The 19,022-nt window shown below is 44.9% G+C and overlaps 1 protein-coding gene across 1 annotated transcript in view; it reads right to left on the bottom strand.

Annotated features, from left to right (window-relative positions):
- Nucleotides 1-19,022, bottom strand: part of FNDC1 (fibronectin type III domain containing 1) — a gene marked incomplete at both ends in the record, with an annotated part of 78,858 nt that overhangs the window by 29,421 nt on the left and 30,415 nt on the right. Inside the window, 6 exons of the mRNA XM_084257199.1 lie at nt 1,793-1,981; nt 4,355-4,462; nt 5,454-5,641; nt 7,407-7,524; nt 8,964-9,062; nt 10,414-10,620. Coding sequence (XP_084113325.1) covers nt 1,793-1,981; nt 4,355-4,462; nt 5,454-5,641; nt 7,407-7,524; nt 8,964-9,062; nt 10,414-10,620 — 909 coding nt within the window. The remainder of the gene's footprint in view (nt 1-1,792; nt 1,982-4,354; nt 4,463-5,453; nt 5,642-7,406; nt 7,525-8,963; nt 9,063-10,413; nt 10,621-19,022) is intronic.

Below are 19,022 nucleotides of genomic sequence, written 5' to 3'. Positions count from 1 at the left end.
TATAAAGTCTTAGAAAATATGTGTGAGTTGAATTTCTCTAATTCAAATCAGGTTATGTCACAGGTTATTGTTTAAAGGAATTCTAAAATGAGTACTTTAGGGGCCTCCCTGGTGGCGCATGGGGTTAAGACGCAACCTATGAAGCTGTCACCAGCCACTGCAGCACGAGTTCGATCCCCGGCCAGGGAGCTACCCACATGGCACAGCAGACCTCTCCTGACTCACCCACTGCTCCCCTCAGCAGTGTACTTCAGTCAATCTGCCTGTTCTGTTCCCCACTCTGACTCTGGTGAATCCTCTCACTCCCTCCACACTTCTGGCCTATACCCCAGTTCTTGTATGCATAAATAAATAAATCTTTTAAAAAATACTAAAATAAAATAAAATGAGTACTTGAAAGTAATCCACTGATTTTGTAAATGCACACTTAGGTATAATTTTCTTGATAGCAAATTTTCATATCACAAATGAATTACAGCTGTTTGAACAACTTAGGCAGGAAATAAATATAAGACTGGTGCAAAATGCTGGATGATCTATACTTAAAACTACATGGGGGGGAGGGCGCCCTGTGCTTGGCCAGTGAATGGGGTGAGCAACAACTCTGTACATTTTGAGACATTATAAGGAGTCTCCCTAATAGGTTCTTAATTGCTTAAAATCCCTTTAATAGGGCCTCCCCCATGGCACAGAGGGTTGAGCGCAGTGCTGTGAAGCTGTCCGCAGCCTCTGCAGCACAAGTTCGAGCCTGTCCAGCCAGGGAGATACCCACATGGCACGGCAGACCTCTCCTGGCTCGCCCACTGCTCCCCTCAGCAGTGCTTTCGGTCCGTCTGCCTGTTCTGCTCCCCACTGTCTCTGGTGAACCCTCTCACCCTCCCGCACATCTGGCCTGTACCCCAGCTCATGTATAAATAAAAAAAAATCTTAAAAAATCCCTTTAATAAAGGGTACGTTGATAATTTCAAAGTAAGACCTAGGATAAAAGGACTCCAGGTATAGGAAGACATTCTATTAAGTGTGCTCTACCTGTCTATTAAGTGTGATTTACCTTTCCTGAGAGCAGGATGGATGGAAGGAAATTTCCTTGGGGAGGAGACTATAGAAAGTAATGGGCACTCAGAAGGGGGAAACTTCATCTATTTCATTTTTCTAGGACAAAACTGTTTAAGAGTGAGGTGGGCTGTGGATCCTTACAGCCCAGAAGGAAGGACACAGCTGCTAACATCTGGGGTAAACCTGTGGAAGCAGGAAGCACAGCCTCCAAACACAAGGATCATCTTCAGATTTCTTAATCAGCTTGATTTTCATTCTAGCAGATAAATGAGGCTATTGAAATGCTTCTGAGTAAAACTGCACCTCAAAGTCATGGGCTATAAATGAAAAATGCTTAATGCTATTTAGAAGTTGACAAAAAGTATCCATTAAGATGATCACACCATATTTGTAAAAATATCCTTTTCTTGTCATCATAATCCCAGATTACTCAGTGATGGAAGATTAATTCCCTAATTAATACAGTGATGCTGTTATAATAGTGACTAACATTATGAGCAATCAATAACATCTTAGTCTTCGGGAAGACTAATTTCTAAAGAGACTACAAAAGCAAATCAATATGCAAACTTAGCTCAAAAAATCGTCCACAGAGTAGTTCTAACCAAAGAGCATGATTTAAAGTAACACACCGCCATTAGCAGTAATGGAGGACACAGACAGAGAACCACAAACACACAATGCGAGAGAGAAACACAAACACAATGAGAGAGAACCACAAACACACAATGCTTACTTGTTGGCATAGCGACAATGAAGGCTTTGGAGTGAGGCCCCAGTCCTCTCCTGTTTGCGGCCCGGATTTTGAAAAGATAGCGTTCCCCAGGCTGCAGACCATCCACTAGGGCAGAAGTAGTCTCTCCAGGATAGCTGAGGGACTTTGCTCCAAAGGGCTGGAGAGCCGGGGCGTATGAAAGAATGTATTCTGAAATGATTTGGCAGACGGTTGGAAGGAGGAAACTGAAAACAGTCCCGTGTCCAGCAGACAGACTGTATGGGCAGGATGAATTAGAACGTGCATTACTAAAATTAATACTCTAGCAATGCACGCCAAGTCAGCGGCCGAGCATAAAGACACGCAGAAGACAGCTAGCGTCCCCCGGGGCTACAGGCAGGGCCGTCACTAGCTGGCCATTTTCTATCTTCAGCAAGTTAAACATAGGAGACCCAGATTGCCAGTCTTGATACAATTTAGCAAAAAAGTTTTACACTGTATTTTGGGCTTTTCTTCATTGTATTTATTGACTAATTTACTATGACAGAATTAATTTATCTGGAATCAAAGAAACCAAGGAAAAGAGATGGCAAAGGCTTGCAGCTGATTCACAATACCTGCTGATGCCTTTAAGGGCTTCAGGTTATTAAGCTGGGCTATTTTATTTGCACATTAAACCAGGGAAACTGTATTTGGAATACAATCTTATTTTTGTAGGGATTATAAAAGTTCTGGATCAATATCTGCAGATAAGGATACATCATAGGATTTTAAACTATGAAGCACAGCTGCAAAGAATAGATTTATGCATTGTCTAATGTGTCCGTCTTTAGTTGGCTATAGATATAGACATGTAATGTCCTTGAACTTTGAAAATCACAGTAAATTCAGGACTGACCTAACTCTATGCTTATGTGGAAATACTGTGATATAAGGAAACCATGTTTGAAAGCATAACTTTCACCCTCCACTAAAAATTGTTATGCCTATTTTCTTCCCAAAGAACTCAAGATTTACTGAACTTATCAAGTTCATCTGAGTAGAAGTTAAGCAAGAAATTTGAATTATAGGAAAACCAAGAAATTACATACTTCCTAGCAGAGTTTGGAAGTTCTTTTCCTTCCCTAAAATCTAATCTTTAAAAAGTATGTCAATGAAAAGGCTTTCAACCAAAAATGCCTGTGCAAAATGTGCCTGGAAAAAAAGACACAGCATTCTTTTCTCATTGAAAATGAACAAACTAGTCATTTGCAGTGGTCAAAAGTAAGAATCAAAAGAACCCAAAGTCTATAAAATTTTGTAATTCTGATTTTTTATGATTTCAATTCATCTGGAAAAAATTTAACCAAAATGTATACTTTGTTAAGCGTATATTTAACCAAGTATATACTTCTATTGTGTTTTATATTTCTCATACATAAAAAATGCTCCAGTGTAACTGAGAATTTTCAATCCCACCACAACACCTTCTTGAAAACCACCTAAGCAGGGTTAAGATATGTGAGTGCTTTTGGACATAAAAACCCAATGGCTGTTATTATTTCTGGCAAAATTGACTACAGGGCACTTCTTTCACCAAAAAGCTATAAATATAAACTAACATGGGGAGAGGGAACAAAAATAAATAAGTAGCATGGTAAAAAGTCATAAAAGAACAATAATTGACTTTTCTATAACTCAAAAAAGCTTCAGCCACAAAAATGTCTTTTTTTTTTTTTCAATTTTCAGAAGGCTCTTCAGCATCACAAGACAGACATAAAAGCCAAGGTTTAACTGTCATGAAGAAAGAGTCAAGGAACCATCTAAAGAGTTCTTGTCTTCATTTGTTTCTCATTTATCCCAGTGGAAAAAGTGAACAAAAAAACGTAAGCATAGCCTTAAAAAACTGGAAAATGAGAAAGCATTAAGTTTAGAAAACACTACCCTGCATCCACCTTCTGGAACTTCTATTGTTGCATGAAAAGATACTCCTGACTGCATAACAGCAAAGATAACTCTTAGTTGAACACAAAAAACAACAATTCCATTTTGTCAATGAAGAAATGCTCAAGGATTAGTGATTACTTTTTAGATTTCTATAAGCTTACACAAACTTGTCATAGTTTCTGAACATATTTGACTTCAAGTTATCTTCCAACAAAAAGGAACAATAAAAAACATTCTTAGGGTACATTTGTACAGACTGTCAGGAGAAAACCTTTAAAATGTTCTCCAGACAGAGAATTCTGGGGGTCCTGCTCAGTCCTCTCCATGGTCTCAGGAGCTCAATGAAAAGGCCCACAGCATGAAAAGCAGGGTGTCACGTGTGGGTTGAAGGGGTGACAGTGCACCATGCAAACCCTGCCTGGTAGCAGCACCCAAACCCCGGTGCATAGAGAAGACAAACACCCATCTTTGTGGATACCCAGATCTTACTGAGCCCCCGGGAGATATCCTCGTCCCCTGAATCAGCACCCCATATGTGTAGGGTGTTCCCTGCTTCCTTCGTAGTCACCAAGTCTGACACTAGTACCCATGTGGATCATGGTGGAACCCACATCTCTATCTACGGGAGTTCACACCCTTCAGGAGGGAGGAGCCTACCTTTCACTTTTCCCTCCGTCTCCGGAAGTGCATCCCAAGCCACAGTGACAGCTGTGGGTTTGTCACTCACTGGCCAGACCTTTAGGTTTTCAGGAGCCGTGGTAGGAGCTACAAAAGACAAGGACACAAGGGTTAACAGTGCTCTAACAGAGCTCATAAAAGTAAACGACATATGGCTGGTGGCTTTGTGTTTTTTTTTTTTCAAGATTTATTTATTTATGCATACAAGAATGGGGTACAGGCCAGAGGTGTGGGCGATGAGTGGATTCACCAGAGACAGAGCGGGGAACAGAACAGGCACACTGACTGAAATACACTGCTGAGGGGAACAGCGGGCAAGACAGGAGAGGTCTGCTGTGCCATGTGGGTAGCTCCCTGACCGGCCAGGGATTGAATCCGTGTTGCAGTGGCTGCAGATAGCTTCATAGGTTGCATCTTAACCCTTTGTATGTATACTTGTTTTCATTGGATTGCTACTGTGTCAGGTTTTATTTTATACTGCCCCTAAATCACACATCTTAAGCATAAACCAGTGATTTATTCTACCAACTCGTAAAATGAGTTGAGACATATCTGGGGAAATGCCTTTAGAAATTGAGAATTTCCCATTGCCAAATATTGAAATATACAAAAGAAATTAAAATCTAATTCCAACTTCTTTTTAATAAGGCTTTTAAAGTCATGGTTTAAGAGAACTGTTGCCTTGGATACAGAACAAAATGTTCCCCCAGAATCAAGCATAGCCTCAGTCTTAGGAAGAAATAGTGTCCCCTCCCCTCCAAAGCTGTGGGAGGCCACGTTCATTCACACACACCAGGGGGACTAATGGGGGCTCCCCAGGGGTCTCATGTGTTCCCTGTGTCAGAACAACACGCTAATGAGAAGGGCATGAGTGTGAACATGGATCCAGAGAACAGCTCTCCCGCCTCTTTGTATTTATTCATAGAAATACGACCAAGATTTAGGGTTAATGTCTCTTTAAAAAAAAAAAAAAAAAGCTGCTGGGCCTTACCACTATCTGCTTTTTCAGCTGTCATTAAATCTTATTTTAGGGGAAAATCCCCAAACTGAAAATTCAAAGGCTCTTTTCAATACAAACCAGATTCTGGGGTTCTCTGGAAGACAGATGTGCTCCACGGGCCGTCCCGCTCGCCCTGAGAAATGCGGACTGCAAACTCGTACATGGTGTCGGGGATCAGGCCCTCCACGAGCACGCGCCTGTTGGTGATCTGCTTGTAATCCCACCGGGCCGACTCCCCCTTCTCGCGGTAGCGCACCGTGTACTGTCTAGAAAAACGCAGAGGGAAGCATGAAGCAGTCGCCTGAGCCCCACCCTGAGCTCACCAGGTCCGCCGCTGGCCCTCCCTCCCCGTAGGTGATGACTTTTGAGGAAATTATAGAGGAGAAACAATCTCAAGTTGTGATGAAATTATCAGTCAAAGAATCCACATAAATTCCAAGCCAAGGTGGCTCGAGCTGCCAGGAAAGATGGAACTGGCTTTCTTGTCAAGACCATGAGTCTTACTGCTCAAAAGATCAAGAGATGAGGAAGGGAAGGGGAGCAGGAGGATGGCCGGCTGAGATTCGTGCCTTCCGGGTGCACCTTGATGGGGGGGTGAGGGGAGGGGTGCATGTGGAAAGGGCAAAATTAATAACCAGTAGAAGGCATCTTGACCCTGCAGAACGGAAAGCAAGAAGAGCCATTTCATGCCGAGCCAGGCGTGCTTTCTGTAGGTCTGGGGGGAAGGCACCAGGGGTTTTGAGTGGACGTAACATTTGAGAAGGAGCAAAAATGCAGAACAAACAAGACAGGAAGGGGAGCTTCTAAAAGAGCTCTGGGGTGATTATCAGGGACAGTTGCCCAGCACCACCCAACATGATGACATTCAGCCATCCCAGACAGAAGACTCCTCAGTAACTGGAAATGCCAGTTGCTGGATTTGTTTTCCAAGAAATGTTCCCTGTGACCTCTTTCCAGCACAACACATTTATGTATTATAAATGTGCTGTTCATTACACATTTAATAAGTCAGGCTAAGGCTTCAGCTGCAGACATGGCAGGCACATCAATGAACACACGAGGTCTGCTGTGAAAGCCCAAGGCCTCTTTAATGTTCATCAAGATGTTGGAAACTGAGTCCAATGGTGAGCAGGGCCATGTGGCTGGGGAGAGTCACTGTAAATCCTCCAAGAGCTTTCAAAGAAGCAGATGTCTCTTTTAATAGCAGACAGTGACAGAAACTACATCTCACACAGATAACATCATGCATATAGATCATCAGCATTACATTTCATTCATGCCCATTAAAGTACCCTACTTTTCCTGGTTGCACTAAGTTTCAAAAATTAATGTATAATGACTAAAATACAAAATCTCTGGCTTCCTCTTGGCCTTATAAACCCTTCGTTTCACACATAATATTTGTTATGTTATGTTGACCCGTCATTTAATTAGAACTGGTATTCACCTGGGAAGATATTTTAACACAAAAATTACTCAAAACTTAAGATGCCTTTTCTTCTACTGCTAGTGCAAATCAGTATAAAAGCTGGAACAGCATCATGTCACGGCTTGAAAGAAATGTGCTGCAGTTTGTTTTGAACAAATGAGCTGGACATGCAGCAATCCCGGCTGGAAAAGGCCTAGAAGGAGGACCTCTTGTGTGCAAGGCATTTGACCTGCGCTCCATGCAGACCCCTTCTTCCTTCAAGGTTCCTCCCAAGAGGGGCCCACAGCCTCTGCACAAGACAGCAACCCCTGAAGGACAGTGAGGAAAGAAATGGAATCTAGACATTTCCAGACGCAAGGTGGGACTGAGCAGGTGAGCTGAGTCGTGCTGCGCCCAGGCCCTGCCCCCAAGGTCCTGGAGGATGAGTGATCGTCCTCACAATGAGCTCGATCATCACAGAAGCACCCATCTGTCAGCTACAGAAGAGGACGGCGTCCCTCTACGTCCCCGAATACAACCATTCCAGTGAACGCGTGTCTCCAGGGGCAGAACAGCAATAGGTCTCATACGTAAAACAAAGTCAAAGACATAAGGGAAAGTACCTCGATGCAACCGTTTTCTTCTGTTTTTCCATAGCAGGATCCACCCAGGCTACCAGCACAGAGTGAGACGATATAACACGGACAGCGATGTCCTCAGGTATGTCCAGTTCATCCTCCTCTGAAATGACAATGAGAGGCATGGAGGTGGCCCAGGCAACAGGCTCTGCCTGGACCTCCTCTGGCTGCCAGAATTTATTACTCACCCTGAATGAGGCTCAAGTGGCTTACACTCTGAGTAAGATAAACTGAAATGAATGGGAGGTTAAGTGATTCTCTGATTTGTCAACAGAGAAATATACAAACCTCCACTCTTCTCCTCTCAGCCACCATCTAAGCAACAGGCAGCTCACTTTAGAAGCTGTTCAACCCAGCTGCCAGGAAAAAAGTGCAAAACCAGGTGCTTTGCCTTAGTCAAAGGTGCTGCAAGAAATCAGTGTTTTCTCAATCTATCCTGTGAGTTTGGGGAAATTTGGGGAAGTAATCCATTTTTTACAGGAAACTAAAATTTAAAGAGGCTCAAGTCAGGATATTTCCATGAGAATCATGGCATGAAAGGCGAATTCTGGTTCAAACAAATCATACTGAGCCCAGTGTCCACATAATTTAAAATATGAGATTCCATGAAATTGAAACTCATAATCAAATACAGAATAGAATTCAATTTGCATTTACAGTAGAATATGTCATCATCATGAAGCTTGGTTTTTATTCAATTTCCAATATAAATTGAGACTCAAAAAATATCTTTGCTTATTAATTAGTCCCTTGTTTTTGTTTTTGCTTGCTTTGTTTTTTTCTTTTCATTTCGCAAGGACCATGTTCAAAAGAATGTGGTTTTTACTACAAGGAAAGGAAAGTGGACATATATAACCTGTTGAGAAAGTGATAGAAACTTAAATAAGCACGGTTGATGTGTAATAAATTCATGTAGACAGGACATCTATTATACAATGCAAACTCCATGATTATAAATGTAAGTCTATAATATGTAGTAATAAAACATATTATAGTCTATAAAGTTATAATTCATGAATAATTTGTGAGTTCATGAAAACAATTAAGTTGTAGTTGCCTCTCTTTAAATGAAAGCCCATGATCTAGAAAAGATATGTGTGATTTGTTAATATATGAGTAAAATAAAGAATACTTGTGAATGGTTATGGGAAAAGCATCCCTCAGTGAGTGACCAGCAACCAAGGTACAACTTTTGTCACTTTTCTAAATTTTATTCAGTTTTAGTTGAAATAAAGTCTAAGGGCATGTCTTGCCTGCTGCCCCCGCCACACCTACTCTTCTTCCTCTGTTCACAGGTAACCTACAGGAGGCTTGGAGCGCAGCTTGGCTGTATCTACCAGGACAAATCTACATGCCTAAAGCTATGCAAAGCACATAGAGGGATATATTTCACCAGCGCAGTGCTCCAGCCTCTGAGCCCTGCTGCCTCCTGTATAGTCAACAAAATCTGCGCACTGTGGCACCCCCGACCAGCAGCATTTGGAAACAGCACTGAATCCACCCTGGGTGGCGGTTCCACCCACTGCATCCCCAGGAAAGTACCTGAAATCTTCCGTTTCGTGAGGGCAGCCCTGTAGACAGGCTGGCTCTTCCCTTGGGAGTTCATGGACTGCAGAGAGACCACGTACACCGACTCCGAGGCTGTGGACCAAAGGCAGGGGATGAGGAGCTGAGCCGGTTTCCCAGCACACACCCCTGCTCTCTGTACCCCTCCTCTGCCCTCTGTCCCATCTCATCTCTCGGGTGGCATGCCTACTTCTCCAGGACGACTAATGAGGAGGCAAGAACCATAGGGACTAAACTCCAGAGAGCATTGCGATGCTGGAAAATGTGGGTGAGTTTTAACTAGAATTCCTGAAACGTGGGATGACCTACATCATCATCAACATCAAAGAAGGATGAGCAATATTTTAAAAGTAAAGGTTGTAATTGACCCTCATAATTCCTTCAATTTCTTTTTACTCCCAAAATAGAGGAGAGGAGGGAAAAAAAGGGAGAACAGACCAGAACCCCAAGGGGTGTGTGGCTCTTTGGAACCTGATTCCTCAGAATGTAGACTGAAGATTTGCTAAGAGCAAAGGGAAGAGTTTAAATGCAAAATTTTGCTTCTGGATTGTTCTTTCAGCTACACCCCCCCCTTGTATATTGGACCCACTAATATCCAACTTAATCTGAACTTGATAATTATATTTGGAAAAAAATTACAATTGTGAAACAAAGCATACAACTCTCAAGAATTATGGAATCATGGCACCTGAGACCATGAGGAGACTTTGGTCATCTTCTAGACCTTATTAGTTTATAAATAAGAACATAAAGCCTTAAAAATTGATTGACTTGTGCCTCCCTAGTGGCACAGCACAGCACTGTAAAGCTATCCACAGCCTCTGCAGCACGAGTTCGAGCCCTGGCCAGCCAGGGAGCTACTACCCACATGGTGCAGCAGACCTCTCCTGTCTCGCCTGCTGCTCCCCTCAGCAATGTGTTTCAGTCAGTCTGCCTGTTCTGTTCCCCACTCTGTCTCTGGTGAATCCTCTCACCCTCACACCTCTGGCCTATATCCCAGTTCTTTTATGCATAAATAAATAAATCTTTAAGAGCAATTGATTGACATGCCCAAGGTCACACCCTTAATAAGGATGCAGAATCTTCCCTGCATCCAAGGTTGTAATGCCACTTCCAGGCTCCATGGATTGAGTTTCCTGTAGCAGCTGAAAGGCAGCCCTGTCCTACTGCTAACTGAAGGTGGAAGGATGGAGATACAAGAAGAGGAAAGAACAAAGACTAACTTTGAAAATGAGCGTTACAGCTACACCATGTCTATACAGCAATGCAACATTATGTGTAATGAACATTATACATGCATTAAAACATTATGTATAAAGCACATCTTTGTAATAAGCATGGCAAGCATGTGATGCTCTCTCATGACAAGCATCTAACGATTGCAAAGATCAGCAAAACATTAAACGCCCCCGAACAGTAAGCTCACCCAGCTTTTTAATTTCATGTGTTCGCTCATCTTTTGACAGTGGAACATAATTCATCTTCCGGCCACTCTCCCCATAGCCCAGAAGAAATCCCCGTGATCTGCGTGGACTCTTGGCTCCAGACAGGCGTGGCGCCTTCCACGCCACGGACAGCCGGTCGTCTGAGGATCGGACACGCACACGCAGGGGCTTGTTGGGCACATCCTTTTCTTAAAGAGGACACAACACGGAAAGTGTCACACCATCATGTCTATAGAGTCTGTTCAAATACTGAGCCACGACCATTAGCAAGCGGTCTTACCACATCCATTCTGGCAACCCATCTAGTAAGAACATTCTTCCCCGTGGGGATAGACACCCTGGCACACGGCCCTCCCCGTGGCTCAGACCAAGAGGTCTTGAGAACTTACACTGAAAACCTATCGCGTGGGAGAATGCCATCCAGAAATCTGGAGTAGTTTCCAGTGTTCTTTTTTATTTATTTTCCTTTGCCCCTGATCAAAACGACATGTATTCCCTGGGGAAAGGCCAGCAGGCATGACAGCAAGCACACATATGTCTGTTGGCAACTGCCCTTCAGGGAGCCTTTCACTATAAGGTTGAAGAAACAGCTTTTCTAGAATTGAATATGAACTAGTAAGAGTAAATACTCATTTCTGTTTTGATCTTAGTTTTTCTTACAGGCCTAAGTCTTGCCCCGCTGCTAACCTCAATGTCTGTTGTCTCATTGTTAATTCAATGATGTTTGCAAACCCTCATGCTAAGCTAATCAATTGCAAAATGATGATGTCATTACCCATTTCTGAGAGTGGATCCTATTCTAGCCGGGATTTGGGGATGCAGTCAGGCCAGCGAGCGGCTCCCTTGTTGAGTAAGCCACCACTTCCCAGGCACCCTCCTCTACGTACACCTTCGCCAGGTCACCTACTCTGGCTAACTTTATTAGACAGGAACAGTCCCAGCTACTCTAACATTTCATTGCTAAGACGCAAAAGCAAAGACTAACGTCATCTGTTAGTGTGGGTTTCAGTAACACAATAAATAGCCATTGGTGGTGGTTATTCTGAAAAGTCAGATACTTGACACCAATGTTCTGAATCTAACCAAAAGGAATATCCATTTGCACATTCGGTGGAGTTACGTCATTAGTCACTGAGTAACTCCATTCCTAAAGACTACTGAGGAAAGACTACTACTAATGCCATGTTATGGTTGAGCAAATATTTTCCTCCATACACAATGTAGCAATTAATAAGAATTTTTGTTTTTAACCCGACAGTGTGGCCAGTGGGCTGACCATAGGCAACTCCGCCTTGCCACCTGGTGATGTGACGACTTCCCTGGGATTCCTCTGCTAAACTGACCTCAGCTTTGACCCAAGTTGAGAGGTGCGCTTTCAATTTCAAAGCTGACCTCTATAAAAATCAGGGAGCACAGAGGATTATGGAAATGACAGATGTGCTTATTTACACAGCTGAAAAGAAAACAATTTATCCAAAGTTTTCAGAACTAATAATCCTACTCATTACAGCACAGCATGGATTAATCTGACGAATCCCTGTATGAGTCCTGTGAATTGATTAGACCTATGACTTCCATCATAATCCTGTGAGCTGATTGCTTAGCACTCCCCATTTGGGATCTCTTGCTTCATACTTATAGCCACACGATCTTGATGTTTCTAGAACAATCCATGTGATCAAATCTTATGATATATTGGAATTACCCATGGGTGATAGTCACGGAGTAGTCAGGAATCAGTAGGTGTTACTGTAGAACTGACCCTCTGTGGTGCCAGGGTAAGAAAGATTCCTTCTAAATACTGGGGGAATGTCTTGTGAAAGGACTTATGAAGAGCAAAACCTGGTCAAGGAACAGAAGTTGCATTTAACAACAATGACATTTTGATTTTTTGGTATTTTAAAGGTAGCAAATTTTTGGAGGCCATTCACCAGAACAAAATATGTAAACATATTTAATTTTTCAGGAATCATGCTTGTGTCATTTTCAGATTGATACAAAGTTAGGAAATAAACCTTACGTGAGCCATGAATGTGGGAATAGATACCTAGAAAGAATTTTAAAGGGAGCAAAAGACTCCCTCGTTCTCTCCTAATATCTAAGTCCCTTATTCCCATGTGCCTCCAACACAAACAACCGCCACACAGGAGTTCAGACTGACTGGAGCGCGATTTCAGGGGGTCCCCAACTTGGGCTGAGGGCCAGGGATATGTTAAAAAAAAAAAAGTCTAGAAGGGGAAAATGCCTTCTGTAAACAACATGCTTTTCTTATTTTTATGATAATCTCAGAATCTCCTAAAGGAACCTCTCAGTGATGTGGGTTTGGAAGGAAGGCCGAAGCCACCACAGGCCATTTGCACTGCTTGTCTTTCAGTGTGACCACCGAGGCCACACACTGACAGCCTGTTTCCAAGGGGCAGCATGTACAGGACAGATGCCCACAGCACTGTGGTCACCCTGACTGGCCTCGGAGCTGCCTCCAGATTCCTGTTCTAAAACCCCATGTGGCAGCAACAGCCTCCCCTCCATCACAGGGTGAAGTACTGCCTGGGAGGCCTGGGGCAACCTCCAGCAAATGGGAAAATCGACTGAAAACACATGAGTCATTGGGCAGAGCTGGTGTTCTCTGCCCTGTGGTCCGCCTGCCCCCCACAGACCACCCTGGGAAGTGGTCCTGGACAGGACATCAGTACCGCAGGGCCTCAGGAGTGTGGCAGGACAAACAACCCCTGACACCCAACAGCAAAAGACTGAGAAACAGTAATAAGAACAAAGACAGATGGGGTTTCTACAGTGCTAGGTCCGGGGGAGGAGGAAGGGTAAGGTTCAAGGACAGGGACCTTGGTATCTGCAGTGCCGCCACGCACGACCCTGCCCCATGCCAGGCCCATTGAGCCTCAGCCTGGGTATCTCATGCTTCATGCCAGGGGTGGAGAATGAGGCCTGGCTGTGAACAAGCTGCAGGAACAGGCGGAGGGCACCTTTTAGCCAGCTCGCCATGTTGCCTCCTTTGTGTGCAGCTTTCCAGTGTGCCACAAGCCCTGACGTGGCTGATCGTCTTCATTCTTATAGTAGCTCCCAGGTAAACAGGAGAGAGTTATCCCCCTGAGAAAAATGAGGCTGGACAGGTGAAGTGACTGAGCCAAGGTCACACAGCTGCTGAGTGCCACAGAAGGACCCGAATGCAACCATTCCAATGCGAAGTTCCATTCTCCCCCAACGGCACCCCTTCCTTTTATGCTCTCCCCTCACCCGTGTGCCAGCCACTAAACTCTTCTGCTAATAAACGTGAAGTAAAGGTTCTGAGCTGGACAGGTCTCCCTCAGAGGGAGAGCACAACGCCCCCACCCTAAGCGTGTGAGAGCGCACGCGCGCGCGCGCGTGTGTGTGTGTGTGTGTGTGTGTGTGTGTGTGTGTGTGAGAGAGTGCATGTCTGCTAATAAATCAGCAGGTAGCAAATGAATGAGAGAAGGCCTCTTGCCAAAGACTGTCCTGAAGGGCTGTTGCCTGCAGCACAGAGATCACTGAACCCTGAATACAGGGATGAAGAGGAACCCCATCCCTCCAAGCATGGCCCTGCAGATTGCAGATCTTTGGGTTTAGATAAATCATCCACATAATATTTTTTCAGGTATTTGAAAATATCATTTCTTTAATATTCTGGCTTACATGTATGGTTGAACATCTTTTACTGATTCTTTCACAGGTCATGTGGCAATCCTCTTTAAGCTGATGTGCATATTAAGAAAAAAGATCCATATGGTTCAAATTCTCTTGCAATAATGTTACTTAAGTGTTTTCTCTAAGCCATATGTGATAGCTTCACAGAAGCCTTCTGAAATGTTCTTATAAAACTCTGTCTTTTATCTTGAAAACAGGAAGTCACAATTGCCAAGGGCAATCAAGCTCACCCCCTCCTGCTGAGTGTATTTAACCTTGGCAGGAGGCAGCAACGACCCTGCATCACTTTGGTACCACATGATCAGGCGGCTCTTACACAGAACTGATCGGTAACGGAAGGACGGAAGGCCTGTGGCGATAATTGCACACTGTCCACACAGAGGGCCAGCTGGGAGAAGCAAGGACCCTCTAGATCACAGCTGACATCAAAGAGCCAGGCAGGATTAGAACATTCCTCCCGATTTGTATCGCCAGCAATGTAAATCGGCAAATATTCTGAAATTCTATGGAATCTAAGCCTGTTCTTTTCACAAAGGGAAAAAATTCAAAATTCAACTTGATGCTTTATTCATTTACATCTTCAGGACTAGTTAAACCCGGCAGCTTCTGATGTGGGCTCCCACAGGCTCTGAGGTCAGAGTGAAGGGGAATCTGTCACTCACTGGTCATAAGACTGAGAATTTTCACTCACCCTCAGTTTCTTCCTCTGGGCTAGGGTGCGAGCAAGCCTGGTACTGTAAGACAACCCGCAGAAGGCATTTAGGGAGGTTCCTGGCATGTATTAAGCCCCATTCATGTCCGCTTGTCATCAAAATGAAAGCCCTCAGTTTATCAGCCTCACTGGCAGGGTAGGTGGCCCCTCCAAAATGTCAGGACCCCATCACAGAGCCCTCCATGATGCCTTGCACACAGGGGTACTTAAAATTTTGTTTCAAAATACCAGAATTCAGCAAAAGAGCAGGAATTATTAACAAAGACTCTTTAATTGAAAACCTCCTCAAATTTGAGATTGTGTGTTTCTAGTTGACTTTTTTGCACCATAAACTAAAAGCAATCGTCATTGTCTTCATCAACATCTAATGATCACCATTTGCTCTGAACAAGTCCCCACTCTTTGTGGGTGTACAATACACGCCTCTGCTGCCAGGTGACCACTTTCCTTGGCCACATCTCAGTCACCAAGGCATTTTCACTTTACAGCAAAACATCAAGTGTCACTCTGTCTACAGGTTTGCAGAGTACGTGATTTGTCCCTCCGACCACTGGATGCCCCACTGCCAGACCGCCAAGCTTCGTAGATGGCCTGTGGTTTCTCCCCTGTGGCTTGAAAGAGCCACTGGTCTTCTACTGGCCATCCGTTGCCCAGGCAGCTCCCCTGCCGTCCCTAAGAACCAGATCTCAAAGGAACTGGGGACACTGGTCTTAGGCAGAAGGGACGCCAGCCTATGAGGCTACAGCAGTGGTCTAGCTCTGCATGATCACCTGCAAGGTGAAAACCGCTTTAGCTCTCACCTCTCCAGAGTTTCTGTGACTGGTGACGGTAAGCACAGTAAAGAGGAAAGAGGAAGGAAAAGTGGGGTGAACATAAGCTAGAGAGAGGGGTGAAGTTGAGCTGTGGACAACCAGAAAGGACACAGGAGCTTGCTTTGATGGTCCCACTCTGAATTTGACTTTCCTGGCCTGGTCGTGGGTCTGGGCCTGGCACTGATGAACATCTTCCAAGGTAGGTGAGCAAAAACCTCACTAGTCTGTAGCCAAGGATTCCTTCGTCCCGGGCAAGTTCTGACATGTAATCCTCCAGAAATAGCTCTAAATGCTTCACAAGACTCTACACACCCATGTATGTGACACTTAGTCTAAAGTTGACACCAAGGTCAAACGATTAAATTGTTTTCAGACCCTAAAACACAAAAGAAAAAAAAATATAACTGTCCCTTTGAGGGTTGAGTTCACAGATACACCAGAGCTTGGACCTTACCTACAAATGACACAACCTGTGCCAGCCAGAGTCTGGAGAACACAAACAGAGGAGAGGAGCTACTCAGGCAAGGCACCTACCAACAGAAACTCAAAACTCCAATTACCTGAGGAAAAGCTTCTTCACACATCTTCACGTACGAGCTATCCTGTAACTGCCCAATGAGTGCAGTCAAGTCCATTCTTTGCCCTTAACCCACTCCTTAGTCAATAAAATTTAACTTCTCCATTTCCAGCTCTGTTCCCTGAAATCTATACAACCTCACCCCCTTCCTTAACGAGAGAGGCAGATTTGAGTTTTTCTCCGATCTCCTTGTCAGTCAATTTGCAACAAACTCCTTTCTTGTCTCAGAACCTGGCATCATAGTAATTGGCTGCTATGCATACTGGGCAGTGAGCTTACTGCACAGTGACATATTCTCTCCTCAATGTCACATTGTCCTTGACAGCAAATCACCCCAATACTTTGAACTGTGTACTGAGTTCTTGTGTGTGTTATTTAAAAGGTCCATCTATTTAACCATCAACAACAAAGAGAATATCATTTCTTTTATTTGGAACAGTGTCTGTCAGTGTCACCAACCGTGATAATTTATAGGGTCCCTACCAGGCAAGGCATTTGACAAACATCCTCACTATAGCCCAATACCCATTTATAGACAAAGAAACCAAGTCTTAGAAAGGCCAAAGGAGAAGCCCAAAGCCAGAGAGCAGTGGACACTGGCAGACTGGGGTCAGGGCCTGTCAGAGCTATACTCCTAGCTACCTGCTCTTGTTGGAAGCATCCAGTGGTTGCAGTCGGTGCTCCTGGCAGTCACCCTGAGGCATAAGCACAGAGCCTGCTCTGGGAGAAGGAGCCCTGGGTGCCTCCAAGCACCGCCAGTGAAGGGCCTGGTGAGTAATGCCAGGAACCACCAGCCCGAATTTTCAGGCTGAGTCTATCCAGTTACAGAAAATGTCAGCTAGACTTCCATGAGCCTGGTTGCTCTTCAGGGAAATCGGTCCATTTGTCCCTTTAGGATTGCCCCCTTGGTCTAAGTCCGCCTTACATGTGTTTCTAGTGCTTCAAGGAAAGAACATCTGGTGATGAGCCAAATTCCTGGTCAGCAGCATGAAGACTTGGCTGCCTGGCTCATTCTGGGAAGCTGTCAGGACACTAGGAGAGAATTGGCACATGCACCCCAAAACCTGTACCTCGAATCAGCAAATCCTGGCTGCCTTTCAGGGGGTGCGGGAGAAGAGAGACGGTCTTAAAAAAATCACAAAAAAGAAAAAGAACAGTGATATCCTCCAAGCTAATCAATGCCAACCATCAGTAATGTTAACAGAACGGGAAGGCCGGGAGCTGTGGCGAGCACCGACGACTGACTTTGCAAACAAAACCCGAGTGCTCCAGTTCCAGGTTCCTCTGCCCACCAGGCCTGTCCAGCTCCTCACAGAGATGCTGCTGTCCTTCTTTCTAGGGTCATGGGTGACATCCAGGCTGTCACCAGCAGAAGCTTCGCGATCTCTTCACATGGAGCATAGAAAGGGACCACACAGTCGGAGGCCAGAGGCCGGCGCACAGGCTGGCCCCCAGATGCGGCCTTTCCCGTCCCGCAGGCTGCCTCAGAAGCCAAGCAGACATGTCAGGCTGTCCTGGGATCACTCATTTCCACAACTTTGCTTTGCCCATCTGTCTCACAAAAGGGCTGGATCATTTTATCACTTAACAGGGCTCCTCAAACTTTTCCCCAAAGTTTACCTCTCACCGAAGAAAATAAACCGTCCCTAGAAGCCTGGAGCATGACAATTTATTACAATCTGTTTTGTCTGAAAACTTGCATTTTCAGTGTTTGTTTTAAAGTAAAAAATAACATTTTAGGTGACTGAAGACATTTGGGACGTGGCTTGTCTGCCCTGTGCCTACACCATCCCGGCTGTGCCATGCTCCCCAGGTCCTGAGAACCCCAGTTTGAGGAGGCCCCAGGAGTTGCTGGGGTGCAAGGCACTCTGGGACAATGTCACCCAAATTTCATCAGTGGCAGCTCTGAGCCATGAGTGTCAGTGACTCACCACCCTGGACTGAGGTTCTGTGGGGACTACAGATGTCAAGTCTCCCCGAGGCAGAGACCAGCATGTCCGGGACACGGGAGACTCTGCACAATCCAGTCACCAGCCCGAGAACAGGGCGTCCGTGCCGCTGCTGGATTCCTCCCACTGTTCGGGCAGCTCAGAAGCATTTTGCAGGGAGACTATAGACTCACTCCACCACCACGCAGGTAGAGCAGGGGCATCTGTGTCCTGTAAGTGGTTTATCTACAAGCCTGGGAGGCCGATACCAGCTCTGACATCCTCGGTCACCAGCCCAGCTCCCCCTCTCCTCCACGGTGCAGCCGCCATCCACACAGAATCCAGGCCCTGTCCGGGGGACCAGCTCCACAGGCTCCTCCATTAGTGATGAGAAAGTGTGGCCAAAGGGATGTCAGCTCAAGATCCAGCTGGGGGTGCTGTCATTTTCACTTTAGTTTCAGCCTCACTCTCAGAGGACTCTAGGGGCCACAGAAAGCAAAGATGACGCCCCCTTTTCTGATCTTCACAGTATAATGCAGGCATCTGGCATTTCCAGGCCCCATGGTCTGGTCGGCTATGTCAGTTAAGAGGCATGAGTGACATATTTGAAGAAATATGTCTCAATTCAAAGGTGGTTTTGTTTTGTTTTGTTTTTGTCTAAAGCTCATGTACTTGTGTTCCTTCAGGAGTGGACAGGAAGTAGAGCTGCTGCTTCCTTGCAGTGAATAACCTTGCTTTGCTGAAAGGCTAGTAATGACTCTTTCTTTTTTTTTTTTTTTTTTTTCTGTTAAGCAACACATCACCAGCCAAGGAAAGGCCCATATGTACAAGTAGCTCAAGCACTTGAAGAAGCACTTTCTTTCAAGGCCACTCTACAGGG

The sequence above is a fragment of the Talpa europaea genome (assembly GCF_964194135.1).
Source record: "Talpa europaea genome assembly, chromosome: 2".
NCBI classification, from domain to species: domain Eukaryota; kingdom Metazoa; phylum Chordata; class Mammalia; order Eulipotyphla; family Talpidae; genus Talpa; species Talpa europaea.
Note: the sequence above shows the minus strand (reverse complement) of the source record. Positions and strands in the feature narration are given on the sequence as shown.